The sequence below is a fragment of the Lacerta agilis genome, chromosome 15 (assembly GCF_009819535.1).
Source record: "Lacerta agilis isolate rLacAgi1 chromosome 15, rLacAgi1.pri, whole genome shotgun sequence".
Lineage (NCBI taxonomy): Eukaryota > Metazoa > Chordata > Lepidosauria > Squamata > Lacertidae > Lacerta > Lacerta agilis.
The window spans coordinates 10,042,692-10,067,502 of record NC_046326.1 but is presented as its reverse complement, the minus strand read 5'-3'; the positions used below and the strand labels follow the sequence as shown (position 1 = coordinate 10,067,502).

The 24,811-nt window shown below is 47.2% G+C and overlaps 1 protein-coding gene across 2 annotated transcripts in view; it reads left to right on the top strand.

Moving 5' to 3' along the window:
* Positions 1–24,811, top strand: part of AEBP1 (AE binding protein 1) — a 44,733-nt gene that overhangs the window by 4,340 nt on the left and 15,582 nt on the right. The window contains exons 2-13 of one of the 2 annotated variants that reach the window (XM_033171391.1): positions 4,416–4,817; positions 7,527–7,592; positions 8,753–8,824; positions 10,625–10,696; positions 13,179–13,271; positions 15,404–15,481; positions 15,581–15,676; positions 16,779–16,877; positions 18,521–18,592; positions 20,036–20,145; positions 22,010–22,149; positions 23,538–23,622. In XM_033171391.1, coding sequence (XP_033027282.1) covers positions 4,416–4,817; positions 7,527–7,592; positions 8,753–8,824; positions 10,625–10,696; positions 13,179–13,271; positions 15,404–15,481; positions 15,581–15,676; positions 16,779–16,877; positions 18,521–18,592; positions 20,036–20,145; positions 22,010–22,149; positions 23,538–23,622 — 1,385 coding nt within the window. Of the gene's footprint in view, positions 1–4,415; positions 4,818–7,526; positions 7,593–8,752; positions 8,825–10,624; positions 10,697–13,178; positions 13,272–15,400; positions 15,482–15,580; positions 15,677–16,778; positions 16,878–18,520; positions 18,593–20,035; positions 20,146–22,009; positions 22,150–23,537; positions 23,623–24,811 lie in introns of both variants that reach the window. The other variant, XM_033171390.1, reaches the window with a different exon arrangement.

The window sequence follows — 24,811 nt, the reverse complement described above, 5'->3', positions numbered from 1 at the left end:
TCCCTGGAAAATAGGGACACTTGGAGGGGCTGAGAGATGCTTGTTGACTTATCAATGTGTTCTGGCAACAGAACTGGGACTTGTGCCATACATCTGATAATATGGCAAATGTACGTATTTGTCACGCACATGCCCATTTACACAGAGATAATATTGACGTGCCACATGTTTCTAACATAGGCCTCTAAAACAACTCCACATGCCACCATCCAAGACCAGGCCCATTCTCCCAGGCCCTGAAAATGGAGCCTTTCAGATATGTTCCTGTGACAGCTACATTCGTAGTTTCTTCTTTTCTTGTGAAATACCATTGTATTTGTGTTTTTGTCCGCACCTCTAACATTGGTCTTAGGGTACCATTGTCTACTAGTCATGCTTCTTGCTTTGCAGGAGCCAATGAACTAGCCTAGGAATCGATGTCTGGAATTACACAACCAGAATCATGTAGGTTGGCATCTGTGTGAGGAACAGGGGACATTTGTGCATTCAGCCTGAATTTTCCCCTGCATGGTGTCACACCTGACAATGAGTCTATCTGAATGCTGACATTTGTACATGCTGCTTCAAAAAATAAAATAAAAAATAGGGGTCCCCCCAATGCTCCTCTGCGTTCCATTCATATTTCTATTCTCCAGTCCCTGGAAGTGTGGTTTGGCTCCCAGCACAACCCCCAACAAGATATCCTTGCTTTGCGGCTTGGCTGCAGGAGGAAAACTTTTGAGAGCTGTGACTCCATCTCGTCTTCTGTTCATGTGTGGATTTAGTACAGCTTAGCTACAGGGATGGTACTTCTCTCCTGGCAGGAAAAGAGGTTGTGAATGACTGTTGCTTGATAGGGTTGTTTTATAGGTGACATAGCAAAAAAAGGGGGGGGGGAAATAATGCAGGGGTTGCCACTGGGGATCACAGATAAGCTAGAGGCCAGCTAGTGCTTCTCACTCAAAAAGTCTTTTTTAAAAAAGAAAAGGAAAAAAATGAAAGTTGAACCTGTAGTTAAGCTATAAAAGGAAAATATAAAAGAGGCAAATTGCCATTTGGTCCTCACATGCTTTGACATGTTTTTCAACTGGAGATCAGTACAAAAAGAAAGGGAAGGCAAGCCAGGCACTACAGTTGGGTAAAGAGAGGCATCTGCATTTTACCGGGGGTGGGGAGGCAGTTGTAATAAAAATTAGGTTCGGCCCCAGAAGGGAGTCCATGAACCCGGGGGAGAGCCTTAGTAGGGCTCCCCTCCTCTCAGGAGCACTTATGAATAAATAGAGACGATACAGAATCTCCCAAAGGAAGGCAATAGCCCTTTATTAGAAACTGCTGCAGCAGGGTGTCTTGCAAGCAAAAGACCTCCAACAAAGGTGCGCAAGCTCCTATATAGACTTTTGAAATTGCCCCCCTCCAGCTCAAGACCACCCCTCCATACATTAGAATTACATCACAAATTGGGAGGGTCTGGTAGCAGTGATCTGAGCATCTTGGACCCTGCCCCCATGTCTCCTCTTGCCCTCCACCAAAAACCCATCAAGTGAAACAAAAGATATTTACATTTCCCTATATCCCAGCCAAGTTAATCACACCCTTTTGTCTGGCACTCAGGTATCAGGATGCCAGAGATTATCACTCAGGCAGAGGGCTGCTGAGTAGCTGGAGGGGCAACCCCCCCTTTGTTCCTGAGACAAAGAAATACTTGGTCAGTTGGGAGTCCAAATGGAGTGAGGCCTGTCTTCCTGTGCTGTTTTTCAGACATGTGGCCTTATTTGTTTTGGCACATTAATAACAATTATTATATATAAATAAAATACCTTAAAATTCTTACAACACAGTAAACCTCCATTCCCTGTAAACTAGCTTGCTCATAAGCCACAACCACACCATAAAGTACTATTATGTCGCTTTTCCACCCAAGGAATCCTGGGAACTGCAGTTTGTTAAGGCTGCTGAGAGTTAGGTTAGGAGTCCCCTATTCCCCTCACAGAGGTGCAATTCCAAAGCTCCCCAGGAGGAAGAATGGTTTGTTAAACCACTCTGGGAATTGTAGCTCTGTGAGGGGAAGAGGGGTCTCTAAATATCTCTCTGCTCCCTTCACAAACAACAGCTCCCAGAATTCTCTGGATGAAGCTGTTGAAGAGTGTTTTAAATGTATGGGTAAGGACACTATCCTGTTGTCACTGTGGGAGCAGCTTCTGGTCCAGCTAAATTCTGTAGGTGACCCGGGGGTGGGGGGTGGATGGGACGCCATCTTGCATTTCACCTCAGGGAGCAAAATGCCCAGCTCTGGCAAACGGAGAGAATGAAGGGAAGCTTGGCATTCTATTTCGCTGCAGTGGAAGTGAGTTGTGGTGAACGAAAAAGGAGGTCATTGGTCCCTCTTTCCAGTGAGGCCACTGACCGCTGCTTGCAGAGGAAGCTGAAGGCAGCGCAGGAATTCGTGCCTCTCTTCCTCGCATGTGGGTGGGTGGGCGAAAAAGGTCTGGCTCTAGAGAGATGGTCTGCGAAAAGTCAGTCCCTGTGGGAGCTCAGAAGGAATTCCATTCCTGGCACCAGCGCTGGGTTGGTTTGCAGCTCGCTGCCCAGAGGGTACAAGTACCACAGGCTGTGTGCTCAGCCCCACAGACCAAGGAATTGCTGATGCTCAGAACTTTGGAATGAGGCTGCGGCTGTCTGTGGGGCTGTGGAGTGACATAGCCCTTACTCACTGGCCTTCCTTAAGAGACGGGGCCTCTGACTCACAGAAGAAAGCCCCACACGCACGAACTTCATGTGTCAGGGATAAGAGGCTGGAAAGAAAATTTTTCAGAAAAATCAGTGTGCAGTCCCGGCTGTGATGGCTATGTTCTGCCTCCATCATCGGAGGGATTATGTCTTTGAATATTAGTTTCTGGGAAGTGTGCTCTCACACTCAGGTCCTACTTATGGGGTTCCCATAGGTCTCTGGTTGGCTACTGGGAGAACAAGATGCTGGATTTGATGGGCAGAGCATTTCTTTTATGTCCTTATTACTCCATGAATGCTGGCTATTGTTTGTTTGGGGGTGGTCTGGTCAAGCTGCTCTCAGTGGGACCTCCTCCCTGAGTGTGCCCCATTCATTCTCCACACACTCACACACTCTGGTCTGTCTTTGCCCATGTGACTCCCTCTGAATCTAGTTTGCGCCATCTCCCAGAGGATGCGGCCAACATGACTGTGGGGGAGACCGCTGCTTCTCCGTGAACCTTTTGTTACTCAAAAGCAGCAACACGCAGAGAACATCACAGCACTCTATTTATTTATTTATTTCAAAAACCATTTATATGGTTTTTCAAATTAAAACTTTACAGTCACATATACAACATTGGCTCCCAGTATGTTTCCGAGCACAATTAAAAGTGTTGGTGCTGACCTCTAAAGCCCTAAATGGCCTTGGCCCAGTATACCTGAAGTATACCTCCATCATAGAATCATAGAGTTGGAAGAGACCACAAGGGCCATCCAGTCCAACCCCCTGCCAAGCAGGAAACACCATCAAAACATTCCTGACAGATGGCTGTCAAGCCTCCGCTTAAAGACCTCCAAAGAAGGAGACTCCACCACACTCCTTGGCAGCAAACTCCACTGTCAAACAGCTCTTACTGTCAGGAAGTTCTTCCTAATGTTTAGGTGGAATCTTCTTTCTTGTAGTTTGAATCCCTTGCTCCATGTCCGCTTCTCTGGAGCAGCAGAAAACAACCTTTCTCCCTCCTCTATATGACATCCTTTTATATATTTGAACATGGCTATCATATCACCCCTTAACCTTCTCTTCTCCAGGCTAAACATACCCAGTTCCCTAAGCCGTTCCTCATAAGGCATCGTTTCCAGGCCTTTGACCATTTTGGTTGCCCTCCTCTGGACACGTTCTAGCTTGTCAGTATTCTTCTTGAACTGTGGTGCCCAGAACTAGACACAGTACTGCAGGTGAGGTCTGACCAGAGCGGAATACAGTGGTATTCTGCTCTGGTCAGACCGCTCTGGTATCGTTCAGCCCAAACACTGAGGTCCTCCTCCAAGGGCCTTCTGACGATTCCCTTACTGTGAGAAGTGAGGTTACAGGGAACCAGGCAGAGGGCCCTCTCAGTAGTGGCACCTGCCCTGTGGAACACACTCCCTTCAGATGTCAAGGAAATAAACAACTATCTGACTTTTAGAAGTCATCTGAAGGCAACCTTGTTTAGGGAAGTTTTTAATGTTTGATGTTCTATCATGTTTTTAATATTCTGTTGGGAGCCACCCAGAGTGGCAGGGTATAAATAAATTATTATTATTATTATTATTATTATTATTATTATTATTATTATTATTTGCAAACTGCTGTGGAATTGGAGAGAAATGAAGTTAAGATTGGAAAGAATGAGAAACGGAGAAAAACAAATTGACAGGCACTGACCATGTTTCTTTTCCTGCAGCGACACGGGAGCCAGTGAGGCAGAAGCCCAAGAAAGGGAAAAAGGAGAAAGTGCCCAAACCAACCAAGAAGCCTAAAGAGAGGCCTCCCAAGGGTCCTAAGAAGGAGAAGCCCCCCAAGCCCACCAAAAAGCCAAAGGAGAAGCGTCCAAAGGCAACCAAAAAACCCAAAGAGAAATCTCCCAAAGCCACCAAGAAACCATCAGGAGGAAAGAGAACAGAGAAGCCTTCTCCCCCAATCCAACCATATGAGGAAGAGGAGAGGTACCACTTCTCCGAAACGCCATTGATCCCACCACCAGCCAGGGAGGAAGATGGCTATGGAGTGCCCGATTCATCTCGATTTCACTCTCCCTATGGGAGGGAAGATGAGCATTCTCGAGTGAATGAAGAAGGCGGGGAATGTAAGTTCCTGTTTCTTTCTCCCTTTAGTCATATTGCATGGGCAAGGGACCTTTTTTGAGCCTGAGGCAGAGCAACCTGCTCTGGTACCTAGAGAGGTGCTCATCCCAGGGGGTATGGCGCACGTCTGAGGGGGTGTGGCGTGCTGCCTGCGGGGTGTGTGTTGCATGTCCTAGGGGTGTGGTGCACCTCCCAGGTGAGCACAGCGAGCGGTGCTTGCCCTGGGAGGTGCCGCCGATCGGGGGTCGGCATTTTGTCACAACCCCCGGGGAGGCCATCTCTGCCTCGGAAGGCCCCTGGCCCGAGGGCAGCACTATTCCATTCTGGGCAGCCTTTCCAGGACGTGACAGGGATCTCTGTGGAGGGGAGCACCTGGTTAGTGCACACACATACACAGATTGTGTGCGTGGGGCAATGGCCCTCCCTGCCCCCAACACGCTACGCCACTGCATAAGTATTGTGGTATTTATAGTCCAAAGTACGTGTTTCCCTATATAGGAGTAATGATGATATATTTTGAGATCTATGGGGCAAGTGATGGAGAGGAAGTGTAGCTATTTGGTAGGTCCATCTGTTATGCATGTGTAATGCATGCACCAGTGAGGTCATAGAATAAAGAGGGAGGGAAGGGAGATGCATAGGATTCTAGGGAAGAGACAGTTTATAAAAAAAAAAATGGGTTGTTGTCTGAGAGAGTGGGGAGGGAAGCCGAGGAAAAGGAACTGAGGAGGAAGATGCTAAAGAGATACCCGACGGACAAGGGGGGAAACTGGAGGAGGGAGATGGCATGCCATATGGATTTTTGTAATATTCTAAATTATATTTGTACCGGTTTAATACTGTTAGATATTACGCTCCAACGAGAGCCAGGCAGGTGGATCTGCAAACCACTGCCGTTTAAATTTCCCACAATGCCCTAGAGCAACACTACGTCAGGGGCATTGTGGGAAGCTAAAATGGTGGCAGCACCCAGACCCCAGCTAACTGGAGTGCCATAAAAAGGTTATTTCAAATGGGACTGAAGATATTAGGCACCAGCAAACGAAATGTGAACATGGTTAATGAAACTGATAAACTGTAATTAACTTTTTGTAACAGGGGACCATCTACATGTTAATACAGAAACTTATTCTCCTCTTAGTAACTGTAGCTCTGGCCCAGGGGAAACAAAAGTAGGCAACAAACTGCAGGCCCCATAATTCTTTGGGGCAAGCCATTGCCACTAAACTGGTCTACAACCAATCAGAAACGGGGAACTCATGCTCTCCCCCCCCCCCCATGTATTTGAACTCTAACTTCCATCTTCCATGACCATTGGCCATGCTTGCTAGGGTTGGTGGGAGTTGGAATCAAGCCACATCTTGAGGTCCACCTGCTCCTCCCTGCCCTTCTCCAGCATTATAGAACTGAAGTACAGTATATTTGAAGAAGTGTGCATGCACACGAAAGCTCATACCAAGAACAAACTTAGTTGGTCTCTAAGGTGCTACTGGAAGGATTTTTTTATTTTTTTATTTTGTTTTAAAGTATAGATATGTCAGGCACTGAATGCTATCCAACTCATGACAGGCAGCTGACACTCTTGTAGCTCAAAGAGCAACGCATTTAAGGGGGGGTTGGTGATTATTTACTTGCTGTTATAATTTGTTAATTGACCAGTTTTGGCTTTAGTCTATAGGATAGAGAGGCGTTGTTCATATTTTTTTAGACTTGGGAGCAGTTGCCAAGCAGCCTCTCCTCATCCGTAGGAACATGGGAAACTGTTACACTGAATCAGACCATTGGTCCATGTAGCTCAGTGGCCCACAATGACTGGCTCTCCAGGGTTTTAGGCAGAAGCTTTTTCCAGTCTTAACATGGAGATGCTGTGGATTGGACCCAGGACCTTCTGCATGCAAAGCAGATGCTCTTAACACTGAGCTACGGCATCTCCCTTTCCATAAATAAGATCAGTGCATGTGTTTTTACAGGGAGCATGGCCAAGTGATGCTCTTCCTCTTCCCTTTCAGATAACCTCATGTTTACTGGTCTGCCAGGGAATCTGTTAACCGTTACAGATTATCTTCACTCTCTCTAAACGCTTCCTGCTACCTCTCTCCCTTTCCCTCTCCCCGCTTTCTGTATAACTCCTTCATAAGCGAGTTCAACTCAATTACACTAACTCTATTTCTCCACCCCTCCCCAAGGATCCTCACCATCCATTTGTGCTTCTAAACTGCTTGCTCCCACGACACCCTTGGTCTGTCAGGTAGTGATGGGGGGGCTCGTCCACACTTCTGCTTGTCCCGTGTCTAGAAAGCAGTTTCCCACTTGACCCTCGCTGTCTAGGCATGGGTCTGAGTGGTTTCCCCTTTTGCTGCTTTCCCAGAGTAATCCCTCTCTTTAGTGTTAATTTGGAGCAAATGTCAATCCAGAGAAAAACTGAATTGCTGTGTGTGTGGATAAGCCCTGGCTTTCTGCATGTACTGAGGACTACAAATCTTTCTCCTAGGAACTGAATGCCCTTGGAGGAGTTGTGGGTATCCACAGGCATATTTACTTTGGCCCTAAGACTTTTGCCTGGAACTACAGACTGAAACAAAATATGTCTGTCTGTCTGTCTGTCTGTGTTTTGTTCAGTCAGTTTTTCTGCCTTCCCTTCTTCCCAGTTGTTGTGTCTTTGCTTCCTCATAATCTCTGACCTAGCTCTTTTATTTTATTTTATTCCGCAGCAATTTTCCCAGATGAGCCAACGGAACCACGATGGGATGAGAAACAGGATCCAACTAGGCATCACAGTAAGAGCAAGTCAGCATGTGGGACATGGGGAGAGAGGGTGCTTGTGGGACTATGGGGCAGAGGAACGCCCAAGCTGGGGAAGGGAACAGCGAGAAGCGCTGATCACAGGAGCACGTGGGCACAGATCAGGAATGAACCAGGGTAAGTCCACTGGGGAGGAGAGGCATTGGACCAGGGTTTACCATCAGTGGGACAAGGAAGCTTTAACGTATAAGCACCTCATAGATAAACTAGGGAATCCTTAAAAAAATTAACGGACAAACTGCTTGAAAAAGACAATAGTGACTTTGAAAAATAGTGACTTTGTTGCAGAAACAACAACAAAAAGTGGGCTCACTGGTAGGATTTAAATAAACATTTGTAATTTTATTTATAGAAAATAAGAAATTTAACAATATGATAATATAGCATTATATATAAGCAGCAGAATGTAATAAAGGATGTAATAAACCAGAGACAGAGGTGGAGGGAGGCCAGCAGGGTGGGGGAAAATTGGAAATTGAATGTTATGTAATAATAATCGGATATTGTTATGAAAAAAGAAAATTAAAAAAAATTGTTTTTTTTTTAAAAAAAAAACATTAAAAAGGATTAGACAAAATCATGGAGGACAAGGTGACTATGCTTTTACTCCGCTGCCAAAGACATTGCGTCTCTAAATACCTGTTGCTAGGAATCACAGGTGAGCAGACTGCTGTTGTGCTCATGCCCAGCTTTCAGGCTTCCCATAGGCACCTGATTGGCCACTGTAAAAACAGGATGCTGAACTTGATGGGCCATTGGCCTGATCCAGCCGGCTTCTCCTATACAGTGGTACCTCTGGTTACATACTTATTTTGTTCTGGAGGTCCATTCTTAACCTGAAACTGTTCTTAACCTGAAGCACCACTTTAGCTAATGGGACCTCCTGCTGCCACTGCGCCGCCAGAGCACGATTTCTGTTCTTATCCTGAAGCAAAGTTCTTAACCTGAAGCATTATTTCTGGATTAGCCGAGTATGTAACCTGAAGCGTATGTAACCCGAGGCACCACTGTATTCCTATGTTCTTAATGTAGAAGCCGAATGTGAGCAGCTTACTTCTGTCCATACAGAGCAGGAACAGAACTCTGAGGGCCTTACTATTGTCCTTGTTAATTTTATTCATTTGATTTCTTCCAGCTGACTTCTATGAACCCCCAACTGACCCACAAGAGCCTGGAAAAGATAATTGGAGCCACGAGAGCCGGCCAGGTGAGTGAATGCCCAATGTCCAGGGTGGACTGTTTGCCCAGATCTGCTAGCTGTAAATGGCAGCACATAATGAATATGGGGGACCTACACTGAACAAGATTCTAGGGGTGTCAGACCCATACACCTAGCCAGGCATGTGGGCACATACTTGCACAGTATGATCACCCCACAGTATCTCAGTCGCCCACAAACACCTTGGCCCTCCGAACGTTTTCAGAGTAGATATTTTTCTGCTCTTAATGTTGGCCAGCCCTTTCCTACTCTAAATTTTCCGACCAGTGTGGGAATGCAACCACTGTGTGCTAGCATCTGAGGACCAAGCCGGCATGCTGCTAGCTTTAAAGGATTTTAAAATAATTCTGTGCCCAGTCCAGCAGCACACACTAAACTCGCTGTAACTCAATACAAGAAGCAGAAATTCATTTTTACTGTTCTGTGGCTGCCAACACTGAGCCATAAACAGGCATGGAGGGAGAGCCAAGAGTCACGAGCCGGTGCTGACTTTTATTGGCAGGCCATGTTCCAGCTTCTCCTTGAAGCCTTTGTAGCAGGGCTGGGGAGAGCCTATGGCCATCCAGATGTTGTGGCACCACACCTCCCAACACCCTTGACCATGCTGGCTGGGGCTGATGGGAATTGGAGATGAACAACATCTAGAGCAGGGGGCAGCAAACTTTTTCAGCCGTGGGCCGGTCCACCATCCCTCAGACCATGTGGGGGGCCGGACTATATTTTGGAAAAAAATAAATGAAGAAATTCCTATGCCCCACAAATAACCCAGAGATGCATTTTAAATAAAAGGACACATTCTACTCATGTAAAAACATGCTGATTCCTGGACTGTCCGTGGGCTGGATTGAGAAGGCGATTGGGCCGCATCCGGCCCATGGGCCTTAGGTTGCCTACCCCTGATCTAGACGACTACAATCCTTCTAAGTCAGAAGGAACCAAAGGCCAGCCTGTTCCTAGAGCCTAGGAACCTTCAAGTGACCAGGGGATGCTCCAGCCAGCAGCGGAGCAAGCTGACCGGGTGCCTGGGGTGGCGCTCGTGCCCTGCGCCCAGGGGCAGGGTGAGCCAGGACAGGACGCTCTGTGGGGCCTCTGAGGAGTCTGCCTGCCTCCTCCCACTCAGCCACCCTACAGCTGAGGGGGAGGCAGTGGGCAGACCGTTTGGGGCAGCGTGGAACCTGCGGGCGCCCAAGCCACCGCGTCACTCCCAGGAGAGATGCGTGACTTGGGCGCGCTGCAGGCCCCGTGGTCAGTGCTGGCCGCCATTTTGTCACCCCCTTCAGTGGTGGCACACGGGGCAAACCGCCCCCACTGCCCCCTCTTCCTCTGCCCCTGGCTCCAGCCTTGAAAAACAGAATTGGAAGAGACATGGGAGAAGAGTCTGCTCTGTCTTTTTCACGAGAATCCTTTGGATGTTTGAAGAGAGCTACCCTGCTTGCCCCCACCCCACCCCCAACTTCTCCAAGCTAAACATGCCCATCTCTTTCAGACATCCCTCATAGACTTGGGTTCCTGTAATCAATGACTCACTGGCATGCAGAACTGCAGGTTCCTAGTGGCTCCCGAGAGTAGCTTGCTCACCATAAGAAGCACAGGCAGAAATCTGGCACTCTTAGAAGGGGATCAGTCTTTCTTAGGCTGCAACATTACAGGGCCGTCTTGGTTCTTGAGTACAGCTGTGAAGTGACTCAGACTCCTTTAATCAAAGCAGCCTTTTCTCTTAAAAGCCCCTATGCCCTAGAGAGGTCCTAGAACCAGGAAGTGACTGTGCTTCTCATTCTCTTTATCTAGAGACTCCTGGAGAGGTTGAGCCGCCCACTCTGGACTACAATGAGCAGATTGAGCGGGAAGACTACGAGGACTGTACGGTGCTGTTGCTGCTGACTTGCTCTACTTGCCTTTAGTAACCCTTCCTTTCCTTAGGGCAGTGTTTTTCAACCACTGTTCCGTGGCACACTAGTGTGCCGCGATATGTTGCCTGGTGTGCCGTGGGAAAAATTGAAAAATTCAAGAGAATTACTTTATATATAGTCAATATAGGCACAGAGTTAAATTTTTTAACATTTTCTAATGGTGGTGTGCCTCGTGATTTTTTTCATGAAACAAGTGTGCCTTTGCCCAGAAAAGGTTGAAAAACACTGCCTTAGGGGGTGGGGCATCCTGTTGTTGTGGGTGGGTAAGCAGTGAGAGGGATGCGGGTGGCGCTGTGGTCTAAACCACCGAACCTCTTGGGTTTGCTGATCAGAAGGTCGGCGGTTCGAATCCCCTTGATGGGGTAAGTTCCCGTTGCTCTGTCCCAGCTCCTGCAAGCCTAGCAGTTCGAAAGCACACCAGTGCAAGTAAATAAATAGGTACCACTATGGCAGGAAGATAAACGGTGTTTCCATGTGCTCTGGTTTCTGCCACGGTGTACCATTGCGCCAGAAGTGGTTTCGTCATGCTGGCCACATGACCCAGAAAGCTGTCTGTGGACAAACACTGGCTCCCTCGGCCTGAAAGTGAGTTGAGTGTTGCAACCCCGTAGTCGCCTTTGACTGGTCTTAACTGTCCAGGGGTCCTTTATCTTTTTTACCCTTTTAAGCAGTGAGGAACCATAATTCCAGGACAGCCAATTCTTTGTTTCCCCATTTCTATGGCTGTGAAATGGTCTGGCCCTGCATCTTCTGCTTGTCATCTGAGGCGGGGGATTCCCCGCTGCAAAAACTCAGGGAGGAATGCCAATCGTAACACCTTGATTTTGCCCTGGTAGCAAATGGACAACCAAATCTCTGAGCAAAGGTTCTCTTAGCAGATGTGCTACAGAATTCTGTACTAACTACAGATTTGGGATCTGCAGCACAAAGGGAGGCCCTCATACAGTGCATTGCAGTAATCCAATCTTGAAACCACCAGTTCTTGAACTGCTTTGGTCATTTGCAGTGACAGAGCTTCATTTATTGTGCTTTCATAGCCTGCAGCACACAACACCTGGGTTCAGGTGCCCAACACATGGCCCATTTCCTGCTCTCAGTCTGCACTTCAGAAGAGGAAGACTGGCTAGACATTTAGTCTGCATGGCCGCATTTTCACTGTCAGAAGAAAAGGAAGTTTTGCATTCTTTTCTTTTTAACCGAAAGGCTTTTCCCATGCAGATTTCGTGCTTCTAGTTTGGCTCTTAAACTTGGGAATAGTCCATGGAGATAGAACCTTCTCCCTGGATGCCCAATGAGATTATAATTTCCTTAAATGTCGGATTGGGAAAGGGGCAGATGGGAAAGCAAAAAATGTGGACAGGGTTGGTGGGGGGGGGATGGAATGGCATGTCTAGAATCCTCTGCAGAGGCACTTCCACACGGCAATATTTTGTTGCAGCACTCCCCTTTGTTTAATGATTTATTAGCACTGTTGGATTGCCTTGATAAGCCATTAGCTTTGTGCAGAAATTCACAGGATACAGCTCAGCAGCCCAGACAGCTCTGCACACCCCCCCCAAAAAAAATCCCCAACCCCCCTTTTCCCCTGCACGTGCTCTGGTTCTTTTTGGCCCATGTGAGTGGAAAATGCCCAGTGCTTTCTGCATAATGTTTGACAGATGGGAGGGATTTTGCCAAAGCAAAGAAAGCTGCCCTGCATTAGGACCGCCAACCGGAAAACTGTCCTGCTTGGCTGGGTGGTCATTTCTCGCATTCAGCTATTATAAGAGGGTTGTGGAGTTGAGACTTTACGTTCTCTCACCTCCAATCATTACCGTTATTATTTTTGCTGCGCATTTCTCTAGCACCCGAGAACAGTCTGGGCAAAACCAGAGGCGGTTCCCAGGATTGCTATAGGTGGGGAAGTGAAAAAAAAAGTGGCAGCTGCATACCAGGAGCCAAACTGTGTGGCTTGTGCTGGTACCTTGTGATGAATTAGAACAGCCTTCCCCAACCAGGAGCCCTTGATATATTTTGGACAAAGTACCCCAAACATCTGGAGGACACCAGATTAATTCTGGTTGCAGCAGATATTTTGCTGCCTCTAAAGAGTTTCCTCCTCTCCACTTACTGATCCTGTGTCTTTCTTCCCAGTGCCACTCCCTGGCGTTTCCGAAAATCCAAACTCTTCTTCTTCTTCTTCTTCTTCTTCTTCTTCTCCTTCTCCTTCTCCTTCTCCTCCTCCTCCTCCTCCTCCTCCTCCTCCTCCTCCTCCTCCTCCTCCTCCTCCCATCATCCCTGACCATGGCTGGGCTCGTGGTAAATAGGCAGCCCATGGGTTGCTCATCCCTGTGCAGTGAGTCCACCCTACCCTGCTTGCTACGCTGAGAAGCCCTCTTCTAAGACAAAGACTCTTCCCCGAGTGACAAAACCCTCTTCCTTCTCCCCTGCAGTTGAATACGTCCGACGTCAGCACAAACCCAGCAAACCACCTAAAAAAAAGAAACCTGAGAGACCGAGGTTGGAGACGGAGGAGGAGAAACCAAGTATGCAGTTCGTTTCCTTTGGCTTGCTTCTGTTTTGCCAGGATGTTGGAAAATAGAGGGAGATTAGGAGGTTGGGGGCAGGGAATGAAGGAGGCAGGGTGAGGAGGGAAAGAAATGGAAAGCATTCCAAGAGAATGAAGGCAGCAGATGAAACAACCTGAAGCTTCAGACTGGGGAATCCCTTTCTCTTTCTTGTATGTGCTGGAGGTCTGCCTCCTGTCACACCTCTGGCCTGCCAGATTTGGTGCTTAGAAACTCATTTCTTCCCAGCCTTTAGCGATACAAACTTCTATGGGATCATCAGAGATAACTCATTAGCCTTCATTAGTTCAGAAGTAGTGCTAAACCAAACCGGTGGCTTAAGGCGTATCCTCACTTACCTTTCCTCTGTGTCGTAGTTCCATATGCAGCAAAGAAACCAATTAGTCTGTTGGAATGAGTCTGGAACTTCAAACCAATGACATTTGGTTGAGCAAACTATGGCTTAGTCTTATGCATGAACACAGCCAACGAGACTGCAAAGAAGTCAGATCTAAACAGGCGGCACATTCTGATTTGCCCATGGCCCTCCTGGCGGTACATAGTGGTGGCTTGTTTTCCCCTTATTTTGCCTTTTGGTGTGATTTAATTCAGTTTTTGAGTGAAAGCATGAATCACTGAGCATGGGAAAGAAGACTCAGACTATTTCAGTAAGTCCTAATCAGGCAACATAATGTTATTTTGCCTGGAGAAACTAGTCTTCTGACCGAATTTTGCAGCACAATGGGCACTTGCTGTGGCTTTGCCCACTCCAGGTAACGGCATATTGAGATCTGATTTTAGACCAGTACGATGGGGACATTTTAGACCAGTACGATGGGGACATTTGCTTCCGGGGTGGCTAGCTCAGGTGTGCTCATGAAGGATACAGAGCTGCTGATCGAGAGTAAGATTCTTCTGAGATTCAGGAACATTGAGGGCCTGTTTAAGCTCCAGAGCTTCTTCTACCCTGCCCTCCCTCAGTTTATGCCTTCTTTCGCAGTTTAACCTTCTTATTTACACGTATATTGGCACTGTTACAGTCATTGATAGTTGCTGTTGAGGGACCAGGAAGGAATTTCCCTGTAGCAAAATGTCACAATTTTGGCAGTTTGTAGGCCTTGGGTGGAATCCTTTAGCCTATCTTCCCTCAATGGGGGGGCATGAAGTGGTGACCCACACACCCCCCCCGTGGCGCCGATCCCAGGGTTCCCCGTTAAAGGGGTTAATTTGAGGGGAGGCACTGGCCATACGCCAATGGGTTGTCAGTGCTCTCCCCTACGACGCAGAAAAATGTGGGGCGGGCTCTCTGCTTGAACAGACGTTCTCCAGAGTCAGCCCAATCCCCACACACTTTGGGTAACCCTGATGTCCCCAGATCCCTGGCTGGGGACTGGGAGGGATAAACGCCCAATGCCTAAGCCAAGGTCTCCCTACATCTGATAATTTAATAAAGTTGTGGCCAATTTTAATCCCATTGGGTGTCATTATTCCTCCCGGGCGTCATCTGGGGCTTGGGGGGTCTCCACCTGTCCACATAAATGGATAGAGTTTTATCTGACCCTACTTTGCTCCAAAGGGAACTTTCTGTAACTTTTGTACCGCATATCTTCCCCTTAAACTCTGCTTCCCCTGTTTTAATGAACTTTAGTTTACAAAGCTTTAGAACACGGTTCATAAACCTGGTGTGGTCTTTTGTTTTTACACCCTTGCTGCCAATGCAGATCCTTCCAATCTGTTGCAAGGCACAGCTGGCCCTGAGCTCTGATGGCGCCAAAATATTTTCCGTACTCTAGGTCAGATTACAGCTCCCTTCATCTCCAGCCAGGGTGATGGGAGTTGTAGTGAAACAGCATCTGGGGGCTTAAGATTGAAGAAATCTGGTAAAGGTGCTGCTACAGAAAAGGCCCCGCCTCTTGTGCCCTCTTGTCGACCATACATTTGTATGAATCTGAACATTAAATTTCAGGAGCCATTAGCAGCAAGTATGGGGCATCAGCAGTAAATGTGGGGATTGCCAATGAGCTTCCCTGCCGTCATCCCTAAGACCTTTGGGCAGCTGTGCTATGATAAGGATACGAGAGTTTTACTGTCATATCTGTTTTGCTCAGTAGAGAAGCCTGAGGAGCCGCCCACCCCCCCTTTCGAGAGTCATTACGAAGATGGGCTAGAGCTGCCAGATTATGGAGATGGTAAGTATTAAAACAGTTGTGAAGGCTGGTGCCTCTGGGGAGAAACCTGCAGTGGGAGCTGTGCTCCCACATCACTAATCATTTCCCCCCTCTCCATAGCGGATTATGGTCTTCCACCCCAGAAACCCAAAAAATTCCCCACCAAAAAAGAGGAGGAAGATGAGATGGAGACAGATGAAGAGAAACTCAAACCAAGTAAGGAGACAGCAGACGGAGGGGAGGATTGAGAGTGGGTATGAAACTACGGTACTTTTGTAGCCCAGGGGCCACATTCCCTTCGTGTATAACATTCCAAGGGCCCTTTTGCCAGTGGCGGAAAGGCAAAAATGGATAGAGCAACAAACAGACATTTCATCTTTGCGCAGTTGGCTGGCTTCTACATGCTCTCTTCCCTGTCCCACATCTTGTCTCCCATCAGAGTTCAAGGACACATTCCAGCAGGGCAAAAACACTTGGGGGTGGTGGTTCCTGGGGCAGGTTTCTGAAGGCCAGCTAGAGAAATCTGAAGGGGCACATTTGGCCCCTGGAATCAAGGTTCCCCACTCTCAATTTAACAGGAGAGGGTTTATTGTTTGCTTGATTTGCATGCTTTCCCACAAGGTATAGCAGATCTCATGTTGGGCAACTCTGATTCTTCCTACCAGATTGCCCCATGTAATCAAACGCTGCACCATCTGAGCTTCTGCCTCCCCATCAAGCATAAGCCACTATTTCTGCACTTCTGTAGGAACACACATTTGCCACTTAGCCCACCTGGCAGCTCGTTCCCGCCAGCGTGCTTGCACTGCGCTGTCCATAATAACATCAAGAGCTTTGTCCTGATGACGTTAATGTTAGAGATTTCAAAGTGACTACGTGCAGAAAGTCAGCTTATCACCTCTGTAGCAATTACCAGTTGGAAGAAAGCCAAGATCTGCTTTCTCTCCAGACCCTTAGCAACTACCTGTGATTGGTCAATGAGTTCCTAAAGAATGAGCTCTGTGTGAGAGCTGTGTGGTTGGTTGTTAGTGGTGTACTGAAGGTTGAGAGAGAGAGACAGAGAGGAGAGATTTTATGTTTTGTTTCTTTTATTTGTAAAGTCTGTACATAGTAACTTATGGATACTAGTTGCTTCAATAAATACTGTATATAGTTATCCAAGTGAGTCGTTGAGTTCCTGCGTTGTGCTGTCCAGTTAATGCTCTACAGCCAGAAGCTTCCAGAAAACCTGCGGTTAACTCTGCTGTGTCCAGGACTACGTTATATTCCTGACACTAAATCTTAAGAGTTAACTCTGCTTCTCTTTGCTGTGCTTCAGAGAAGCCGAAAAAGGGTGCCGGCAGCAGCAAGGAAGAGGAGGAGGACGGGGATGCAGAGGAAGACAAATGGACAGAGGAGAAAAGCAAAGAACGGAAAGGTGGGTAATCCCGAAGGAGGAGATCTGCACCAATGCAGGGAGGTAGGGAAAAGATGCTGCTAGCAGAGGGACTCAGGAGCGGTGGTGGTTTCACCAGCGATATACTGAACCGCTGTGTGAAACTGACATCACAGTCTGCTCCTCATACCGGTCCTGGGTGATATATCAGTATATCGCCCATGCCTGTCAGTGAGTTACCAACACATTGACATTGGTGGCTAAGGTTCAGTGCGCAACACATTCTAATCAAGGGTATTTTAAAGTCCTTTATTTGTTGGCGTGAGTGATCTAATACAGTGGTTCCCAAACTCTCCTCCCTCCGTATTGCTGTTGTTGGCATCCATCTGCCTCAGGAGACGAGGTGAAGTCAAACTGTTGAAGAATTACAGTGCCCGCTGTGGCTGTAGAACCGATATGGGAGAGACATGTTGTGCTGGCCCCAAGGGTTTGTCCATGAAGCGAGGTCCAAGTCCAGTCCTGGGTCTAGGGGTCCAAAGGAGGTCAGTCCGGTGGGGAGCGAGGCAGGGAGCAGGTCAAGGTCCAAGGCAGGTTCAGGCACAAGGTTGCAGGTTGAGCACACGCTTGCAGCTAAGTTGCTCACGCAACTTGGGCTGGGTCTGGCTGGCTTTTATCTGGCCCTATGCTTAGGGCGGTCCCGATCCTCTGGAGACTCGCCTCTCCTCCGGGCCTGGAGGCAAGCACTCCTCCTGCAGACACTTAACTCCCTTCGCCTCTCTGCCCTGAGCCTCTGTAGCTCAGGAGAGGCTGGTGGGTTACTGGACCCAGGGGCTGCCTCAGCTTCCTCTGAAGAGGCTGGGAGTGGAGCATCTGCAGGCAATGGGTCCTCCCTCCCATCAGGAGCCAGAGCAGACTCTGCTGATGCCTGCACCTGGGGATCCAGCACAGGTGGGGATCCTTCAGGCTCAAGCCCTGGCCCTGGCTCAGCTGGTTCTGGAGGCGGGGAATCCTGTGCAGGCTGGGATCCCTCAGGCTCAGCATCAGAGTCTGACTCCCAGGCCATCACACATGTTTTGTTGCAGCTGGGGCAGATGAAGGCGTCCAGTAGTGCTGCTGCAGATGCACTGTGGCGTTTCTTTTCTCTGTGCTCCTTCCACTAGTCATTCCTGCTCTAGACACTGCTATGGATGCACAACCCGACTGTCTCCGGGCACTTCAAGGGAAGGGTTGGTGTTGCCAGTCTTCCTCTCCCGCTGCTGAGAATCATGGTGGATCACTTAATGTCCGTCCCCCCTTCTTTCAGGCTGTAACAATTGGAATGTACCATATGATTTTTTTTTTACTTCATTACATTTGCTTCTTTTATTTCTTACATGTTGTATTTTATCGCACTACGGTTTGAATTCCGTAGAATTCCTCAGTTCACATTGCAATGCAATGCAATCTGTAAGAGTTTGAGAACAGTTTCATTAAATAGCCACCATGGCGTGTAAAATTTATCTAATTTTTTTCTGTTCCTTATAAGTTTTGAGAGATTTTCTCAGCGATGGCCATTGCCAAACATTTTTGTGCCATGCGTAGTTTTCTAAATTTCCTTCGTATTCCCTGCCCCCGTATGCTTTTTTTTTCCTGTCCCCAGACATTTCCTCCCTGAATTTTGACCCCTGTTTCTTCTCCATATACAGGGAAGCCAAAGAAAACAGGAGGGAAAAAATGGGAGACAGATGAGGACGAGTGGACTCCAGAAGAAAAAATAAGTGAGTGGGATTTTTTAAAAGGTTAAAATGCATTGGTTGAGCTGACCAGCTGAGGAATATTTGCTCAGGCAGTTATCCTTGATCTGATAATGCCCATATGTGTGTAGGTAAGAGTAACATTGGAAGACACGTGGGTGGCGCTGTGGTCTAAACCACTGAGCCTAGGGCTTGCTGATCAGAAGGTCGGCGGTTCGGATCCCCGCGATGCGGTGAGCTCCCATTGTTCGGTCCCAGCTCCTGCCCACCTAGCAGTTCGAAAGCACGTCAAAGTGCAAGTAGATAAATAGGTACCGCTCCGGCGGGAAGGTGACCGGCATTTCCGTGCACTGCTCTGGTTCACCAAAAGCGGCTTAGTCATGCTGACCACATGACCTGGAAGCTGTTTGCGGACAAACACCAGCTCCCTTGGCCAGTAAAGTGAGATGAGCGCCACAACCCTAATGGTCAGGGGTCCCTTTACCTTTTAAGAGTAATATTGAATTATAGTGAACTGCTTTTTGGAGCATGCAATGTTCATTGCTCAATACCTTGTCACCTAATGACACTCTCTTGAATACATAACCTGCCCACCCTCACTTGCATTTGTGGTGGCAGGTGAAAGCAATTTGGGTATATTTAGCCTGGATAAGAGAAGACTGGGGATGGGGAACATGATAGCACCTGAAGGTCGCATGAGAGGATGGCAAATGCCATGAACTGGCATGAAAGCTGTCTGTGGTGGTGATGGTGATGTTAGCTAGATTTATTACCTGCCTTACAGCAGAGGATCCCAGGGTGGGTTGCCACAATATACAACACAGCATTAAAAACAGTTCAGAACAAATCACAAATACAACCAGAATGTGTCCTAAAATTTAGATATCTCAAGTGTCAAAGGCTCGTGTCTTCAGCCTATGATGAAAGCTGTGCAGTGATGCACTGCTGTGGGGAAGGAATTTCACAACTTTGGGCTACCACAGAGAATGCCCACTCCTGGGCCACCAACACCCTGAGTCTCTGAGGATGGTTGCACTACCCAGAAGGCCCCCTCTTCTGAACTTAACGTCTGAGTGGGACACTGGGGAAGGGGGTAGTCTTTCAGTTGATTGGTGCATAAATGGTTTAGGGCTTTAAACACTATTGCAGGCACTTTAAACCAAGCCTAAAAACGAACTGGCAGCCAGAGTAGTACGTGGTGATCGTTTTGTTGCTTCTTGTTACAGTCGCCAAGTGACAGATCTCTATATCTGGGGAGGGGGGATATTGGTTTGTTTGTTTTTGGATTTGTCCTTGTCGTTGTGCATTTTGTGCTTTTATCGTGCATTTTTATGCTGTGAACCACCCTGAGATCTACGCATGTAGGGTGGAATACAAATTTAATAATAATAATAATAATAATAATAATAATAATAATAATAATAATAATAATAATAAATGAACTGCCCTGCCCGTTCTACCTTGCAGAATGCCCTCCTATTGGGATGGAATCCCATCGAATTGAAGACGATCAGATTTTATCTTCCTCCATGCTGCGTCATGGCTTAGCAGCCCACCGTGGGCGCCTTAACATGCAGGTAATGTCATCGTTCCAGGAGTGGCCACGATCCTGTTCTTGAATGCTTGAATGTCAAATGATGATTTAAAAGGACCATTATTGTTTTGTTATTATTAATTTATCCTTATAAACGCAACAATGATGCCGTGCAATGAAGTCAACCTGGCACCGCGCAACAGGGGTGAGGAACCTGAGGGCCACGTTCCATTCTGGATAACCTTCTAAGGGCCACATGCCAATGCTTGGGTGGGGCCAGAGGCAAATTTCGGCAGAGCATCAAATGCAAATTATTACCTCTGTACAGTAGGCTAGCTTTTACACATCTATGAATGCATCCCTCTATCCTCCATCCAAGGCAAGTGGTATTATTAGAGGTGGGTGGCGCTGTGGTCTAAACCACTGAGCTTCTTGGGCTTACCAATCAGAAGGTTGGCTGTTTGAATCCCTGCAACGGGGTGAGCTCCCATTGCTCTGTCTCAGCTTCTGCCAGCCTAGCAGTTTGAAAGCACACCAGTACAAGTAGATAAATAGGTACCACTGCGGCGGGAAGGTCAACGGCATTTCCGTGTGCTCTGGTTTCCGTCACGGTGTTCCATTGCGCCAGAAGCGGTTTAGTCATGCTGGCCACATGACCCAGAAAGCTGCCTGTGGACAAACGCTGGCTCCCTTGGCCTGAAAGTGAGATGAGCGCCACAATCCCATAGTTGTCTTTGACTGGGCTTAACTGTCCAGGGGTCCTTTACCTTTTACCTATTATCAAGTGTTTGAGACCTTCCAGCCAGTTAAAAACACTTGCTGTGCGATCGCAGGGCAAGTGAGGGGTTTGACCTGGAGAGAGATTCAAGAGCTAGACAGAGAGGCTGGAGGGCCCCAAGCCTGACCCCACACCTGCATCTTTACAGTATAAGAAGAAAAAATAGATAGATGTATTTAAAACATTTGCACCCTGCCTTTCTGCTACCAATCCAGCAAAGTGGCTCACAAAATGGGAATCAGGTCAGTTACAGGTAGGTAGCCGTGTTGGTCTGCCATAGTCAAAACAAAATAAAAAATAAAAAAATCCTTCCAGTAGCACCTTAGAGACCAACTAAGTTTGTTCTTGGTATGAGCTTTCGTGTGCATGCACACTTCTTCAGATACACTGAAATAGAAGTCACCAGACCCTTATATATAGTGAGAGAGTGAGGAGGGGTATTACTCAGAAGGGTGGTGGGAATGGGGGATTGGCTGATGGGTGTGGAAAACCTGTTGATGACTGTTAACGACTGCAATTAGTCCTAAAGGAAAAAGCAAGGGGTGAGATGGCTAAAGATAGCTTTGTCATGTATAATGTGATAAGAATCCAATGTCTTTGTTCAGACCAGGTCTCTCCGTGGTTTTGAGTTTGGTAATGAGTTGCAATTCAGCAACTTCTCTTTCCAGTCTATTTCCGAAATTCCTTTGTATTAAGACAGCTACTTTGAGATCTTGTATGGAATGTCCTGGGAGATTGAAGTGTTCTCCTACTGGTCTCTCTGTCTTGTGATTCCTGATATCAGATTTATGTCCATTTATCCTTTGGCGTAGGGTTTGGCCTGTTTGTCCAATATAGAGAGCTGAAGGGCACTGTTGGCATTTGATGGCATACACAATGTTGGAAGATGAGAAATTAAATAGTCCTGAGATGGTATGTTTGATGTTGTTGGGGCTAGTAATGGTGTTGTCCGGGTTTATGTGGCAGCAAAGTTGGCATCTGGGTTTATTGCAGGCTCTGGTACCAGTGTCCATGTTGAGTCCTGTTGTTGTATTATTGTGGGTGAGGAGTTGTTTAAGATTGGGAATAAGTTCATTAGCAATACTGCTTCCTTCTTCTCTTCTCCTTTCTGCCTCCCCTCCCTTTACAGGCAGGATTGAACGAGGATGATTTTTTTGATGGCGCTTGGTGTGCAGAAGACGACGGCCGTGTACAGTGGATTCAGGTGGACACCAGGAGAACTACCAAGTTTACAGGAGTCATAACCCAGGGCCGTGATTCTCTCATCCAGTACGTGTGGGTAGGGAAGGGGGAGAATTTCGATTCGGTTTAAAGGCGAACCGGCCAAATTTGCACATTCCTAAATGGCCCGCGAACTGAAATTCTGCTAGCCTTTGAAAGCCGCACTTCTCCAAATACTGTAGTGCGGTTCTCCGGCCAAGTGTGCATAAAAAATGCAGGCATTGGTGAAAATTCCATGCAGAAATGCACTTTGTTGGGGGATATATACATTGCAAAAGTGGGTATGTTCAGCAAAATTCCATTAAAAATATGTATTTTAGAAGAAATCCTGACCAAAATGCTGCTGAATTCTCATGAGGACTTTAAAAAAAAAGAACCGCTACCAAGTGATGTGGAAAAATGGAGAACTGAACTTGAGATAGGCAGCGTGAGAAACAGAGGCCGCACACCTACACTATACATCTAAAGCACATGGCTTCTCCCTAAGAATCCTGGGAATTGTAGTTTACCCCCAGAGCTACAGTTTCCAGCACCCTTCACAAACTACAGTTTCCAGGGTTCTCTGAGGGAAGCCATGGGCTTTTATCTGCATGCTGTAGATGTCAAACGAGAGAAACCATCCCTGTGTGTTGGGCAGACCAAAGGATCAGCACCCAGCTTTTTAACCACAGATTATTATTTTTTGAGGGGTGAGGATCCTAGTGCAAATCAATAGGTACAAATGGAAGAAGGGAAGACTGTGCTTATTCTACACTAGGATCCCCACCCCTCAAAAAAAAATATCTGTGGTTAAAAAACTGGATGCTGAGAGTTGCGTATTATGAGCAGGGGCGTAGCAAGGGGGGGCGGAGGGGGCGCCCCCGTAGCGCCCTGGGGGGTGACACTCGGGGGAGAGCCCCGCCCCCCGCCACCCCCGCCTCCAGCCAGTGGCAAAAAAAGCCGCTGAAAGAGGGGGCTTTCCCCCTTTCAGCGGCTTTTTTCGCCGCTCCGCTCCGCTCCCTGAGCGGAGCCCGGGGGAAAGGAGAGGGGCGGGCCAGCGAGGGGGATGACACCCCCCTCGCTGGCCCAACCCCTCTCCTTTCCCCGGGACGGCTCCGCTCATGGAGCGCAGCGGGAGAGGGGCGGGCCAGCTGGCCCCGGCGGAGGTGTCACTCTGTGTGCATGCATCATAACGTCATGCGCACGGAGCGACGCCCCGCCCGCATGGGTGCCGCTTGGCTTGCCGCCCCCGGCAGCCCAGCGGCTAGCTATGCCCCTGATTATGTGGCACTCATTTTGCATAGTTTAGCAGACTTCTTACTTTCTTACCCACGTGCTTCCTTCATTAGGATAAGAATTGTGGGTTTTTTAAAACAAAAAACGGAAATTGGAATGCTTCACCTGGAAGGTGGCTTAGCTACCACTTCCCTTCATTTTTTGTCTTTTCTCTTCAACAGCGATGACTTTGTCACCACCTTCCACGTGGGCTTCAGCAATGACAGCATGAACTGGCTCATATACAGCAATGGATACGAGGAAATGGTACATGGCCCATTGGAAAAGTCCCTTCAGTGCTTTAACAGCGTTTTGTTTGTTGAGACTTTCCTTTTTCTTTTTTTAAAAAAATATATTTATAAAATTTTATAAAAACAACAATCAACAAAAACAAACAAATACAAAACAGTACAACCATAAAAAACAAACCTACAATAAAAACAAAAAACTTATTACTATCACTAACTTCTATCCTTTACATTGTATCTCGACTTCCTCTCATCTCCCCTTCCTGCATTCCTTGTCAATCATCTTTAGTAATTTCTTTACATCTTGAAAAATCTTATTTTACTATAAAAAAACATTAATCATATTTAATATCTTTACTCATTCTCTCACACTTCCTAAACACTTAACCTAACTCTAAATCTACAGTCTAGCTTTTCTTCCAAATTATATCTAATTTTCAATCATACAATATTTTTTTAAGATACAATTAAAATTACTTCCACTCTTCTTCCACCACGTCGTCCCTCTGGTCACGAAGTTTCCCGGTCATCCCAGTCTGTTGACTTTCCTCTGGGGTATTGTGAGCGGCCCACAAGGATGCTGTTTATTTGTTTATTTTTTAGATTTATACACCGCCCTTCATCATAAGATCTCAGGGCGGTTCACAGAATAAAATACATGCTGCTCATGTATCAGGTTTTGGCAGATATGGAATGAGTGGTAGGGATCCGCTTTGATGTTTAGAATTTTGAAATTATGGGGGCTGAGAACATCTGGGCTGGTAGGGTAAAAGTTAAATCCACACACCCACGCTTGTATTTATATGTTTATGGATTCTTCTACTATAATAATAAATAATAATAATTTACAGGAAACAACAACAACAACTTTGGAAAAACCTAATAAAAATGCAATAATAATAGTAATGATGATGATGATGATGATGATGATGATGAAGGCCTTGCTTCTCAGCATCAAATCACTCAGGGATCTACAACCAGCCTACTTCCTCGCTATTCCGCATTAAGCTTAGGTAGTATTCAAGGACATGGGTGGCGCTGTGGTCCAAACCACTGAGCCTCTTGGGCTTGCCAATCAGAAGGCCGGTGGTTCGAATTCCTGCGACGGAGTGAGCTCCCGATGCTCTGTCCCAGCTCCTGCCAACCTAGCAGTTTGAAAGCACACCAGTGCAAGTAGATAAATAGGTGCTGCTGTGGCGGGGAGGTAT